Here is a 15,064-nt window from a genome sequence, read left to right on the forward strand (position 1 = left end):
AATATAAATATAACCTCAAAAGCCTTTCAAACTAACTCAATTGCTATCCCATTTTCTTTTTCCCTTCTCTACAAACACACATCATATTAACGAAAATGGACGAATCTCAATACACTGATAACGCTTTGCGTATTATTCAAAACGCAACCAACTTGTGTAAAGAAAATTCAAATACTCAATTGACTCCATTACACTTACTTGCTGCATTCATCCCTACTGACGACACAGAGAATTCAACTCCATATTTACAAACATTGGTTCAAAAAGCCAGGTATGAATGGCCAGCATTTGAAAGAACTGTTAATAAACATTTAGTTAGATTACCTAGTCAAACTCCAGCTCCTGATGATGTGAGACCAAGTTATCAATTAGGTCAAGTGTTGCAGAACGCGGCCAAGATTGAAAAACAACAAAAGGATTACTACATTGCTCAGGACCACTTGTTGTTGGCTTTATTGGAGGATCAATCAATCAAGGACATATTTAAAGAGGCCGGAATCAAGACTGATGCTATAAAAGCCCAAGCTTTGGAATTGAGAGGTGACCAGCGGATCGATTCTAGACAAGCTGACTCTTCTTCAAGTTATGAGTTTTTGAACAAGTATTGTGAGGATTTCACCGAGAAGGCTAGAGAAGGTAAGATTGATCCTGTGATTGGAAGAGAAGAGGAGATTAGACGCGTGATTAGGGTGCTTGCGAGAAGATCGAAATCGAACTCAGTACTTGTTGGTGATGCTGGTGTTGGTAAGACTTCTATCGTTGAAGGAGTTGCTCAGAGGATCGTTGATGGAGATGTACCAAACATTTTGTCCAATGCAAGGTTATTCTCCCTAGACATGGGAGCATTGACCGCTGGTGCTAAATACAAGGGTGAGTTTGAAGAGAGATTAAAAGGTGTCTTGAATGACATTTCCAAGTCTAAAGAATTCATCATCTTATTCATTGATGAAATACATACCGTTATGGGTGATGGTAAATCAGATGCGGCTAATCTTTTGAAACCAATGTTGGCCAGAGGCGAGTTACATTGTATTGGAGCTACTACGTTTGCCGAGTACCGTAAATTCATTGCCAAAGATGGTGCATTTGATCGAAGATTTCAAAAAATTGACGTTCCTGCAGCCACTGTTAATGAAACTATTGCCATTTTGAGAGGATTACAACCACGGTATGAAATCCATCATGGAGTTAGAATCTTGGATAGTGCATTGGTTACTGCTGCCCAATTGGCTTCACGGTACTTGACGTATCGAGCCTTGCCAGATTCAGCAGTTGATTTAGTTGATGAAAGTGCTGCTGCTGTTGCCGTTGCTAGAGACTCCAAGCCTGAGGAATTGGATACTCTTGAACGAGAATTGCATTTGGTTGAAGTTGAAATCAATGCTTTGGAAAGAGATAAAGATGCCGATTCCAACTCCAAGGAAAGATTGGAAGCAGCAAGGAAGAAACAAGCTAGTATTGAAGAGAAAATGGGACCTTTAAGAGAACGGTTTAATCAAGAACGTGCCGGCCATGACTTGCTTATTGCCGCCAAGAGGAAGTTGGATGAATTGGAAATCAAAGCTCAGGATGCCGAAAGAAGACACGATACTGCCACCGCGGCCGATTTGAGATATTTCGCCATTCCTGATGTTGAGAAACAAATTGAAGAATTGGAAGTTAGAGTAGCTCAAGAAGAAGCTTCTAATTTGGATAGCTTATTAAAGAATGCTGTGGGACCTGATCAAATTTGTGAAACTGCTGCTAGATTGACTGGTATCCCAGTGACAAAGTTGAGCCAAGCTGAAAATGCTAAATTGATCAATTTGGAATCGGAATTGTCGAGTTCGGTTGTTGGACAATCAGAAGCAGTTAAAGCTGTTTCTAATGCTATAAGATTGAGAAGATCAGGATTATCGAATCCTAACCAACCACCATCATTCCTTTTCCTTGGTCTTTCTGGTTCAGGTAAGACTGAGTTGGCCAAGAAGTTAGCTGGGTTCTTATTTGCTGATGAGAAAGCATTGATTAGAATTGATTGTTCCGAATTGGACAAATGGTCAACTTCGAAATTGTTAGGTTCCAATGCTGGATTTGTTGGATATGGTGAAGGAAACATTCTTGCAGAACCATTAATCAGAAGACCATATTCAGTTGTTCTTTTTGATGAAGTTGAAAAAGCAGCTCCTGAAGTATTGACAATCTTGTTGCAGATCTTGGATGATGGAAGAATCACTGATGGTGAGGGAAAATTGGTCAATTGTTCCAATGCCATATTCATCATGACATCCAATTTGGGTGCTCAATACATTAGTGAATCAAAGGGAAGCAAGATTGATGCTACTACGAAAGAACATGTCATGACTGCCGTTCGGTCGCATTTTAGACCCGAGTTTTTGAACCGTATTTCCAACATTATCATATTCAACCGGTTATCACGGAAAGCAATTGCCAAGATTGTCCACATTAGATTGAGAGAATTGACCAAGAGATTCGAAGACAATGGTAAGAGAATCACATTACATCTCGATGATGATGCTATGGAATATTTGATCAAGAATGGTTGGTCGGCTGACTTGGGTGCAAGACCATTGAATAGATTGATTCAGAATGAAATTTTGAATAAGTTGGCCGTTTTTATATTGAAGGGACAGATTCAAGATAAGGAGACTGTTAATGTTGTTGTTGGAGAAAAGGGGTTGGAGGTTTTGCCTAATCATGAAGCTGAGGATGAAAATATGAATGATGTTAATGAGTGGCAGGATAGTGAAGATGAAGACGATGATGAAAGAGAAGACTTGGATTAAGGATGATTTATATATAGTGTATACTAGAGAACAATGAAAAAAAAAAAAGAAAAAGATATATGTAAATTATTTATTCTTTGCTAGCTACTTTCTGTGGAACTCCTTTAAAGTCTTGTTAATTTTAAATTCTTCTCGTGATAAAGAGAGCACTCAAATTCAAAGTTTAATGCATCATCCATTCCGTCTTCAAGCATGTGCATTATGTACCAAGCCGACGCAAAAGTCACCTCGGGATCTGCTGTTGCATCATATCGCTTTATGGAAAATTTGAAAGTTAATACACCATAGTCCTTCCTCGCAATATCACTAATAACCAAATGATAGCACTGATTGGGAGTCGAAATATCCACCCGTCTTGTACCACTATAGTGAACGTACAACAAAACTTGGCGCAAGATTAACTTATGACTCCTGACGTCGGCCGGGAACAAGTCAATATCTTGTGATTTGACTTCGATTAATAATAGAATATCCCGACCGCCAATGTCAGTCTCCAAATGCCCAGCGTTGAGAATAGTAATATCGGGAATGATAGCACTATTTATTCTATTATTCTTATTGTGTCGCATATACAACCTGTGTTGTCCTTGAAGTAATTGGGTCATCATTCTCAAATACTTTTGTTCATAAAAGGTAGTCAACACTGGTTCTGACGTTATGATAAAGTTGTTACTTAAACTGAATTGTGGGAGTGCATGGCTTTGTAATGAACTGATCATTATCGAATCGAGAGATACTCTCTCAAAGTGACTCGTCCAATGAGTTGGTTTCAGGGACGATTGGCCCAGTGAATTTCTTTTCGAACATTTTTCTTTAGCCACATGACAATGCTTAAAAAAAAACAACAACGAAAGTGTAAAAATGTTTCTGGCTAAGGTTGTAGTAGTGGGATCATTGCAGCTGAGGTAGTTGTAGATGCTAACAATTGACTTATCCAATTCCTCAATAAATTCCAAATCTAGGTGTCCAAGGTAGGGTTGTTTCGTGAAATCTGATATTTCACTCATACTCTCGATTATGTTCCAAAACTCCGCCCGCTTTCCTGTTGGCACTTGTGCAGATAATATAGTGATAGTTTCTTGTACTTGATTGATATTGTCTTGATAGACTGTATAATCCCTTTGCACAGTAGAATGCAATTCCCTTATGGTCCAATTTGGGTCATTATCTGCAACCAAATTGTGCTTAAATACAGGAAGACGAGAAAGCATGTTTTGAATGGATGAAGAATGAAGGGTGATTAGATTGTTGTTGGGGTTCTCTTGTATTACTGGTTGCGAAATTCGGTATGCTGTGAAGACACCAAAAAAAAAAAAAAATAAAAACAAAGAAAAAAAACAACTCGTAAACAGATAACCACAAAGCTGAGTAACGAACCACGAAAGCTTTCCTATAATTTTCAAATTTATCAATTTGTTTTAGTCAAGCCACAACCCCTCATGTAAAGATCTTGAAACGATTTGACTTTCGGGTCCATTTATTCATCAACAGCGGCTCTTGTCGCCCTCAAAAGATTTCCCGACGGTCGTTGCTCCTCAAGTTCCCTCGCGATAACCAATATACTCCTCATTTAAAGCTAAATCTAACAAAGTCACTTCCATTTGACTAAAGATATTCAAACGATACTGGATAGCTGTATTTTAGAGTAACCACTTGCTGTCACAGCGATGTACAGTTCAACACCACCCCAACTGCGTGTCCTTGAAAAGTTTGGTGATTTCGCCCAGTTGTATAGTGACTTGGTCAAGTTGCTTCATTTCCCACTAACTTTGGGTATAGAATCCGTCAAATTGACGCTGAAGTACAATAAATCCAACAGCATTAACTCGTCGTCGGAATAATGCTTCTTGAATTCGACTTCGACTGCAACTCCGTTTTTCTCAGCAACATACAGTCGATTCAATTTCACAAGTCCATCTATAACACTGTGAGTCCAATTGATTGCGATACACCTTGGTGGCATTATAGGGCTAAACAGTTGTTGATGGCAAATCAATTTCAGCGGTATGTCGACACTTTGATATGAGCTCCACCAGTTTATACTGGCATTTGGGAACTGCAAAGGGAGCTCACTAATTCTTTTCACTAATGCGTCATTGAATGAAGGTGTAGCAATCGTCAAATATCGCAATGTTTGATGGATTGCGTTAGGGATGCTTTGAAGAATTTCTTGGGTAGTGGACCAATGCTTGTAATCAATACCAAGCAGTTGAAGATTGGGATAGTATGTTTCAAGTTCGCCATTTGAGAAGATGCAAGTTGTTCGGTCACTAATTGTAATGCAAAGTGTCCGAAGTATACTGGTGTTGAGATGTTGAAAAATCGCGTACTTACGACCAGAATGTTGACGACCGTGAAGATGAATTCGCAACGTTTTCGAAGTTGGGGGAGAATATGGTTTGTTGGCTAATCCACACTCTGAAGAATAATAGTATTTGGGTATTCCCAGATGTAAGTTCACGTTAACTGCTTCACATATGTTATTTCGATGATACCTTGCGTCGCCAATATAAGTATTCAAGGCAAACAAACAACGGGGTGGGCTAACCTCATGATTCACGGCATAGTGCCGTGTATTTTGGAAACACCGAGCAAAATAATCCCACAGACAAGGCCAAAGAATGTCAGGCTGGCGTATCACAATAAAATTTTCAATGGTTTTGAAGTAGTCCGTCACTTTATGAACACAATTAGGGTGTGGTGTTTGAGAAAAAACCATATAGACAATAGTTTGGTTAGGGTCCATTTTTGTCAAGTTCTTTTCGAATGACTGCAAAGAGACAATTGTCGCATTGTTGGTACTATAGGTGTTCATGTACTTTGGAAATCTGAAATTTGGAAGTGGACATGAGGTCACACTCTTTAACAAAGTACGCTCAAATCTGGTATATTCAAGTATGTCGTAAATATAGATGTAATAATACAACTTGATTTTTGCAGCAAAGTAAAACTTTGAATGTAGTGGAGCAAGCGCTAGAACTTGATGTTGATTGAGATTTCGGTAGATTAAATCAATTTCAGCGTCTGACAAGTGAGCAAGTGATAGCATGGTGGGAATTGGATGGTGAAAAGAATGAGTTATGGAGGAATGCTAACCTTCTTTCAGATAAGTTTATATCATTTCGGAGCAGTTATTTCATTGTGAAGACTGTACTTTCCTATCACGGCTGGCAGAAGATTGCGTTTCGTTTTTTTTTTTGCTGAAAATGATGAGAAAAAAGAATTGTTAAAATAAACTGAGGAATAAATAGAGTAAGAACACAGTCACAGTTCGCGCTGGTTTCTGTGGCTTCTTTAATACTGTTGAGAGCGGTACAGATAATGTTGCCGAAAAGAGACGGTCTAATCGCAAACAAAGAACGCAACGAGACTAGGGCGGCATCTACAACACAGGTGAACCGTTCACAAAATGGCGCGTAAGCTTAGTTGGTCTCATTGAATGCGAGCACACGGGGTAGACGGAGAAATACCTCAATAAGCAGATTAGTTGTACCGGCAACGGCAAGTGGTATAAATACAATGCTACATAAGCTTTCACCCGAAGGTAGTAGGCCCTGAGTATACCACCATGCTGTGGTATAGTAGTTTTCTTTGAAACAAAACTGATCCAGGAATGTGCGAAACATTCTTCTTAAAAGCAACGCTTGCACGGGTGTGAACCCATACCTTATTTAACACAAATAGGCGTTAGGCTTCGTGTATACTTGATCAACACTCGTTCTAAGTGTAACCAACACTCTAGTATCAATATTAATCTTATTTCGTCTTATCCCTTTTTCCACTTCTCATGGAAACTGGGAATTCATAGTTATTTATATAATATACACTTAACGGCATTATAGTAGTAAATCATTCCTTTGTATTCATATCTCCATAACGCTTTTGTCTCTTATTTGACTCAAACAGCTTTGCAATGTCCTTTCATGCATTATAACCGTTTATCCCTATTTCCGAGTGTCTTGGCGTAATTCCGTGTACCGTATTCCAGTGTCGCGGTGTCGTTAGTAAGCCTAAAATTAGAGTCATTCAGTGTAAGTGATCTTACTATACGACACATGTTTAAAATTGACTCAAAACTATTGACTTAAGCGATCCCTGTAGATTATAAAAGGACTTCGATTAGACTTGCTTTTTGCAAATTCCTTCTCTTACTACTCATCAAACAATTACTACAATGGCTGTTCAACAAATTAACAACAACACGAACACCGCTTCAACTGCGGGTAAAAGGGATGCTGGAAAAGACAACTGGGTTAGAAAGGTTCCAGGAGGATTCATCGATTCTATGAGCACCATAGTTTAAATTTTGCAGAGGATTTTTGCCGATCAAGGTTGCAGTCACGCTAGCCTTTGCTTTTTTTTCGTGCTCGTTTTGCTTTTGTTATAGAGTGTATAAACCTGAAATTGACTCAAAGAGTCGGTTTGAAATGCATGCTCCTATATCTTTACTAATATATTAGAGCGTTCTCTGTCTATCTGTCAAAAACATTGATTGAGTTCAGCTCTCTTTGTTGAAGTCTTGTAGTATCAATACTAAATGTGGCCAAATACTATAAACAAATGAGAGCTGTACTTTGTGCTGAGGATGATAGCGTTGTGTAATATGATATCTAGAGTAAAAGCCGCATCTAATTCCAAATTTGGTGAATACTTATTTATGCAATATTGCACTACCTTTTTCACAGTGTTTCAAATATTTTTTTTTTTTTTTCACTCCTCTTCTCTCTTCATTTGCCATTTTTCAAAATACTCATCTCATATAGTTAGTCATCAAACATATATAAACAAACAAACAAACATCACAGCTCAGCTCAACTACCACTTTAGGGTATAAATATAATCAAAATATTCTTCCACATTCAAAAAGCTATTATCAAAGATATAAATAATAATTATGGCTACTAGAACTCAGTTTGAAAATTCTAATGAAGTTGGTGTCTTTTCCAAGTTAACAAATTCATATGCTCTTGTTGCCGTTGGTGGATCAGAAAACTTTTATTCATCATTTGAAGCCGAACTAGGCGATGTTATTCCTATTGTTCACACAACTATTGCTGGTACTCGTATAGTTGGACGTATGACAAGTGGGAATAGACGTGGGTTGTTGGTACCTACTCAGACTACTGATCAAGAATTGATGCATTTAAGAAACTCATTACCAGACTCAGTCAAGATCCAAAGAGTTGAAGAACGATTATCAGCATTGGGTAATGTTATATGTTGTAATGATTACGTTGCATTAGTGCACCCTGATATTGAGCGAGAAACTGAAGAATTAATTGCTGATGTATTGGGTGTTGAAGTCTTTCGTCAAACTATTGCCGGTAACGTTCTTGTAGGATCATATTGTGCTTTGAGTAATCAAGGTGGTTTGGTTCATCCACAAACTTCTATACAAGATCAAGAAGAATTGAGTAGTTTGTTACAAGTTCCATTGGTTGCTGGTACGGTGAATCGAGGCTCAAACGTTGTTGGAGCGGGATTGGTTGTCAATGATTGGTTCAGTGTTGCTGGATCTGATACTACGGCGCCTGAATTGTCTGTTATTGAATCAATTTTCAGGTTGCAAGACGCCCAACCAGATGCTATTGGTGGTAACTTGAGGGACACTTTGATTGAAACTTACTCATAGGGGAAAGGGAAATAGAACGGTGAAGGGTTGTGGGTTAAGGCTTATTACTGATGTGCTACGTTATACTATAGATACTAAACTATCAATACCATTTTCATAACTCATCCTTCTGATAATACATCGTTAACTCCTCTTGGATGTGTAGATAAGTTCATTTCCTAATTGGGGTAAAACTGTAAATAATTTTGACATGTGAAAATCTAATTGGTAGCTCACCCCACTTCTGCTTTTTTTTTTTGTTCTCAACACCCTGAAATTCACAACAAGTACTTCTTTAAACCACGTAGTAACTTGTTTTTAGACATCTTACACTTCACTGAGAAAGATGGATTTCTACGGCATCACACGTGGTACCATTCGTGGTGAAGCTCTTAAGAAGCTAGCTGAACTCACGGTCGAGCACGTTCCTTCCAACTTGAAAGAAATCAATACTGGTATTCAAAAGGATGATTTTGCTAAATTGTTAACATCGACACCTAGAGAAATTCCCTTACGTAAGTCCATAAACAGCATTAATGGTCCACAAATGTCCAATGTTGCCATTGCTCCCAAGGAATATGAGACTCTTGTTGCTTTATGTGACGCAACTGAAAAACCAATCAAATTGTCCAATCAAATCAGAACCTTGATTGATAAGTTTAAGGTTTACTTGTTTGAGTTGCCTGATCAGCAATTTGCTTATAGTATTGTGTCCAAATCAGTTGCCGTTGCTCCTTGGACTTTACTTGGTGAAAAGTTGACCGTGGCATTGATAAATTTGGCTTATCAATCAAACAAACAATATTTTGATGAAATTGTCGAAATTTTCCATCAGTTTATTGACAAGTTTTTTGATAACACTGATTTACAATTATCTAATTTTCTCACTTTAACTGGTATCATTGATGGATTGAACCAAAATGCTCAATTCTTGGCCTATTCATCGAGAGCTTTTAAGATTTTTACCAATTTGGATTCATCAATTGACAATTCTGAAATTCTTGGTGCTATTGAAGATTATTCAGATTATCTTTACGATGATCCTAATCCATATCAGGAATTGTTGGAACGTGACTTTTGTCTCAATTTTTCGCCAATTCTTTACCTTGAAAAATTATCTAGATTGATGTGTTCAATACTTACTGAGATTTTAAACTCCAAGTCACAAGCGTTGTTGCCCTACTTGTTGGCCCAAGCTACCAAGAGATATGATGAAGATGAAACTAATGGTAGAGCTATTGGCCGTGGCAAGGATCATTTGTCTTTCACAAGAACTCAAATGGAAATTATTAAAATTTTGACTGATTTGGCATTGAGGAAATTGGAGTTCTTAGATAGGGGCGAAACTTATATTGTTTATTCAACCACTAATCGATTGAAATTGGGTTATTTGGCTAAAAGCTTCAACTTGCAAGTTTTGAGCTGTGGAATGTATACTGACAATTTGGACCTTGATACATCAAAGGAGTTGTTTAAATCCAATATCGAGATTAAAGATGCCATGTTGGATCCTGATTTGGGGTTGACAGTGTTTCAATATGGATCGTTGTTGGTGTTTAAAGATGAACTGATTGGCCCATTATTAACACGAGTGTTTACTTCAGTTATTGCAAATCCAAGATTGGATCAAAATTATTGTTTAGAAGCTTCAATATGTGTTGGGTTGGGCAGTAAGAGATTGTCTCAAGATGCTGTCATTACTACAATTTATTCATTAACTAATTTGTTGTTTGTTACTAATGAAGGTTTACAAGGTCCATCCAAGAGTGCTAGAAGAGCAGCTGCTAAGAACCTTGCCGGCGGGAATGATGCTGCTTCAACTAGAGAATTTGTTTCATCGCCATTGTCTTCAAGAAGAACTTCCATGACTTCATTTTCGCAATTATTTAGTAAAGGTAGCATGTCGGGTGAATATGATGAAAATGATTATCAAAAAGTTTGTGAGAATGCCATTACTGCTATTATTGAAGTTTCAGAAGCTTGCGATGATGAATCGATTCCAGCGTTGGCATGTACTATCTTGTCGCAAAAGGTAACCAAGGTTGAATCGCCAATAGGTCCATTGATATTGAAAGGGTTGTGTTCATGCGCTCCTTATGTTCCTGAACGTGAATTTATTATTTTGGTGAGGTTATTGAACAAATTGACTGTTGACTCTTTTGAAAGAAAGAATGCTGCCTTGTTGGGTCATTTGAATGATTCAAGATTGATTTTGTCATCCAAGTTGACGCCAGATAATCATTTGTATTTTGTTTATTTGCATGAATTGTTGCAATCAATCATTAGTAAAGGTGATGTGCAACAATTGGAGCATCACAGATCTCATAACGAAATCAGTGAAGTTGGTGACCAAATTGCTGTGTATTTGAAGCCATTAGCTGAATTGCTTCCTGATGTTCATTTAGGACAACCACCTTTGAAAATTGAAAAAACTGAAACTATCAATTTATTTAGAAACATTTGGTTCAATATGGTTGTTCATGGTTATAATTTGAACTCTAAAAATGCAAAAGTGTTTAAAGATGAATTGGAAAGAATTGCCTACAATTCTCCGCCATTGATTTCAGAAAAATCATGGGATAGAACTGAAACGTCAATTGAGTTAAACACTGTATTGAGACGTGGTTCATCTAACCATAATATTAAAGATCACAAGTCATTTTTGGGAGACATTTTTGAAGTTCATCGTACAATGTCGTATCCCAAGTTGATGTTTTTATCAGCCGCTGTCTTTTGTGAAAGTTTACGAGTTCGTACTGGTGATTGTTCAAAGATTTTGTACTATTTTACTGATCCAACTAGTAAGATTTCCGGCGTTGATAAGTATTTGGGACCAATTGCTTTTAAAATTGTTCGTGATTATATTGGTTTAGTTAATACTGGTGCTAATAAGCAATTTACCGCTGACCATATTGCTGATCAGTTGACAACCATGTTGACTTTAACCACGCATCCAGTTGCTGAAATGCAAGATGCTTCAATTCAATGTTGTGATTTATTGATTAATAAAGTTTCTGCTTCATTATGTCACAAAAAGTCCTTGTTTGCACTTTTTGATATCTTGACATTGTTGTTTCAGAGCATTGCTGATGCTGATGTTCATGAATATGATCCTACAACATCTTTCAGAGCTCGATGCACAGGAATTAAAATCACCATGTCTGATGATTATGATTGGAGATGCTCTACATTCAATCGATTCCATGAAAAGGCCAGGAGTTGGGTAGAATTGTTATTGTACAAGACCAACATTGATGTCAAGAGTTTAATCCAATCATATGTTGCAGCCAATGAGGAATTGCAATTTGATACTCCAATTCAATTTGGTTTATCGTTTGCATTGAAAATGTCCGGTGCCATTTCATCGCATGATCGTGATTTACAAGCAATTACTTATGCAAATATCTCGGCTTTGGATACTACTCCATCTATCGTATCGCAATTGAATTGGAGATCAAACTTTGTTTCTCAAATTATGAATAAATTGCCATTGAGAACTGATGAAGAATCTGATTTGGCATTCAAGGCTATCAGGGAAAAAGTTTACAATATAAAACTGAGATTGTTTGATCAAGTTGTTGAAAATCCATCTGATGATGAGATTATGAGTTTATTGACTGAAATTGCTGGTTTAACGTTGTTATCAGATATCAACAATGCAGAATTGGTTCGGTACTTGGTTGAGATTCCATTTATTTTGTTTGAACCACTGGTTATGATTCCAGCTAGTGGTGTTTGGTTTGCAGTTATGAAGGATAAACCCAAGTTGAGTATGTTGTTGCTTAGTGAGTTGGCTCAGAAATGGGAAGAGTCAATTGAATTGAGCAAAGGTTTATTTTCTCAGGAGCTTGATATTGCTCATGCTGAATTTGACAAGATGGAGTATGCGCCAAGTAATCGGTCGATTGATGTGAAGTTGGCAGATAAAGCTCAAAGAAGTTTTGAACCTCATTTGGAATTGGTTCGATTATTTTCTAGTAATTTTGAAGCTACATTGAATCAAAGTGATCATTTGTTGAAGTTGTTTACAAGATTTGTTGAAATTGGTTTGAAGAATTTGAAATTTGCTAGTTATCATCCACTTTCAAGATTAGTTCGATTTGAATTGATTAAATTTGCATTTGAAGTTTTACAAGTTCATTTGAAATTGGGGTCGAGAATTTGCAAATATTTGACAGAATTGATTTTCGATGCCGGGTTGACTTGGTTTAGACAACGATTTGTTTATCCATTTGGTGCCAACAAGTTGAAATTCAAGAGTGAAGTTATTGTGTTGAATGAAGTTGCAAGAATGGCTGGCGCAGTATCGATTTTCCGCCTGAAGGATATTGAAATGAAGCGTACGATATTCTTGCAATTTCTAGATGATGAAGTGTACAAGTTTAATGTGTGGTTAACTTCGTTGAATCCAACAGATTCATCAAGTTCAATTATGGGGTCCTCTCATCAAGTGACTAATAGTCACATTACTCGTGCTTATGAGATTGATCCAATGTTGGCAATTAATTTGAGCTTGAGGTATCCAAGTAAAGCTCATGATGATTTGATTCAACAATTGATAATCAAGAATCCGCTTGCTACGGTTACATATCCAGATGCTATACAATATTTCATTGGTATTAATCTGACTACTCATATGCCTTCACATCAGTTGTTGTTTTGGTCACCAGTATCTCCTATTGATGCAATTACGTTGTTTTTACCTCCATTTGGTGCTAATTCTTATATTTTGCAATACACCATGAGGTCATTGGAGTCACATGATGTTAATTTGACGTTTTTCTATGTGCCCCAAATTGTGCAATCGTTACGTCATGATGCCAAGGGGTATGTTGAACGTTTTATTATTGAAACTGCCAAAGTCTCACAATTGTTTGCTCATCAAATTATTTGGAATATGTTGGCAAATAGTTACAAAGATGATGATTCGACTCAACCAGATGATTTGAAGCCGGTATTGGATAGAATTCAAGAATCCATGTTGAAAGAATTGAGTAGTGATGATTTACAATTTTATCATAAAGAATTTGGTTTTTTCAATGAAGTTACTGATATATCTGGTAAATTGAAACCATATATTAAGAAATCTAAAGCTGAGAAAAAGGCCAAGATTGATGAAGAAATGGCCTTGATTAAAGTTGAACCTGGTGTTTATTTACCTTCCAATCCCGATGGTGTTGTTGTTGATATTAATCGTAAATCAGGTAAGCCATTGCAATCACATGCTAAAGCTCCATTTATGGCTACATTTAAAATCAAGAAGGAATTGACTGATTATGATGAGCATGGTAAGCCACAACAAGTTGAGATTGAGAAATGGCAAAGTGCAATTTTCAAAGTTGGTGATGATTGTCGACAAGATGTGTTGGCTTTGCAATTGATTTCCATATTTAGAACCATTTGGAGTGATGCTGGATTGGATCTTTATGTTTATCCATATAGAGTTACTGCTACTGCACCAGGATGTGGTGTTATTGATGTATTGCCCAATTCTACATCAAGAGATATGTTGGGAAGAGAAGCCGTGAATGGATTATTTGAATATTATATTACCAAGTTTGGTCCACAAAAGTCGATTGAGTTTCAACAAGCAAGAAATAATTTAGTTAAATCCTTAGCTGCATATTCCATCATATCATATTTGTTACAATTTAAAGATAGACACAATGGTAATATTATGTATGATGATCAAGGTCACATTTTACACATTGATTTTGGTTTTTGTTTTGATATTGTTCCTGGAGGAGTCAAGTTTGAAGCAGCACCATTTAAATTGACTCATGAAATGGTTATGGTATTGGGAGGCAGTGATGATACACAAGCTTTCAAATGGTTTGAAGAGTTGTGTATCAAGGGGTATTTGGCATGTCGTCCATATATGGAGTTGATTGTTCGTACAGTTGTGCCAATGTTGGAGTCAGGGTTACCATGTTTTAAAGATACCACTATAAAGAATTTACGTCTGAGGTTTGTTCCTGGAAAGAGTGATAAGGAAGCTGCGTTGTATTTTAGGAAATTGATTAAAAAGTCTATGGAAAGTTTCTATACTAGAGGATATGATGAGTTCCAAAGGATTACCAATGGTATTCCTTATTAAGGGGGGAAAGAACACTTGTTTGGATAAAGATAGTGGAGAGGAATAATATCTACTTTGGCTTAGTTGTGTTTAGTTTGCATTTTTAAATCTTAGTAGTGTTATTGTTTTAAAGAGCGATTCGTTTTTGTAGCGTGGAGATTTTTGTGTGGGGAGAGGAAAATGTACTACTACATAGCCTACTACTACTACGTCACAGCCTCGATTCGATGTCAACTGTAGTGTACACAAAAGAGTGTGTGTTATGTATAATAAAGAATTATCTTCTATTAAAGTTTTTTAACTATCTTACTTACTCTTTTTTAGTCTTGGATATTACAAAATCAAAAGTAATGTTGGTTGGCAAGCACAATGTTTTTTTCCTCTTCATACCAACAAGGCTTGTGTGTTGAAATAAATAAAAAAAAAACCAAAACAAACAAAAAGATCTTTTGTTCTTATGATTACGAGATCTTTCCCATTTATAATTATATCGCGTGAATGTGTATATATATATCTTCCTCTATGCAAATGTTCTGGGCTGTTAGAAGACAACAGAGAGAGCAATTTACTTCACCTTTTTTTTCTCTAAAT

General features: G+C 36.9%; 5 protein-coding genes across 5 annotated transcripts; 3 read left to right on the forward strand and 2 right to left on the reverse strand. All coding sequences in view use genetic code 12, as the record gives it.

Annotated features, from left to right (window-relative positions):
* Nucleotides 1-95: 95 nt before the first annotated feature.
* Nucleotides 96-2,786, forward strand: HSP104 (chaperone ATPase; the record flags this gene model as incomplete). The annotated part of the gene is made up of 1 exon (XM_067691222.1): nucleotides 96-2,786. The coding sequence occupies one exon, from the start codon at nucleotides 96-98 to the stop codon at nucleotides 2,784-2,786; it is 2,691 nt and encodes an 896-aa protein (XP_067549609.1).
* A 104-nt stretch (nucleotides 2,787-2,890) lies between these two features.
* I9W82_002375 (uncharacterized protein) lies at nucleotides 2,891-3,997 on the reverse strand (the record flags this gene model as incomplete). Its single annotated transcript, XM_067691223.1, has 1 exon — nucleotides 2,891-3,997. The coding sequence occupies one exon, from the start codon at nucleotides 3,995-3,997 to the stop codon at nucleotides 2,891-2,893; it is 1,107 nt and encodes a 368-aa protein (XP_067549610.1).
* Nucleotides 3,998-4,539: 542 nt separating this feature from the next.
* Nucleotides 4,540-5,835, reverse strand: I9W82_002376 (uncharacterized protein; the record flags this gene model as incomplete). The annotated part of the gene is made up of 1 exon (XM_067691224.1): nucleotides 4,540-5,835. The coding sequence occupies one exon, from the start codon at nucleotides 5,833-5,835 to the stop codon at nucleotides 4,540-4,542; it is 1,296 nt and encodes a 431-aa protein (XP_067549611.1).
* Nucleotides 5,836-7,680: 1,845 nt separating this feature from the next.
* I9W82_002377 (translation initiation factor 6) lies at nucleotides 7,681-8,418 on the forward strand (the record flags this gene model as incomplete). The annotated part of the gene is made up of 1 exon (XM_067691225.1): nucleotides 7,681-8,418. One exon carries the CDS (start codon nucleotides 7,681-7,683, stop codon nucleotides 8,416-8,418), a length of 738 nt encoding a protein of 245 aa, XP_067549612.1.
* A 325-nt stretch (nucleotides 8,419-8,743) lies between these two features.
* STT4 (1-phosphatidylinositol 4-kinase) lies at nucleotides 8,744-14,494 on the forward strand (the record flags this gene model as incomplete). Its single annotated transcript, XM_067691226.1, has 1 exon — nucleotides 8,744-14,494. The coding sequence occupies one exon, from the start codon at nucleotides 8,744-8,746 to the stop codon at nucleotides 14,492-14,494; it is 5,751 nt and encodes a 1,916-aa protein (XP_067549613.1).
* Between the last annotated feature and the right edge of the window lie 570 nt (nucleotides 14,495-15,064).

Source organism: Candida metapsilosis, assembly GCF_017655625.1.
Source record: "Candida metapsilosis strain BP57 chromosome Unknown scaffold2, whole genome shotgun sequence".
Taxonomy (NCBI): domain Eukaryota; kingdom Fungi; phylum Ascomycota; class Pichiomycetes; order Serinales; family Debaryomycetaceae; genus Lodderomyces; species Lodderomyces metapsilosis.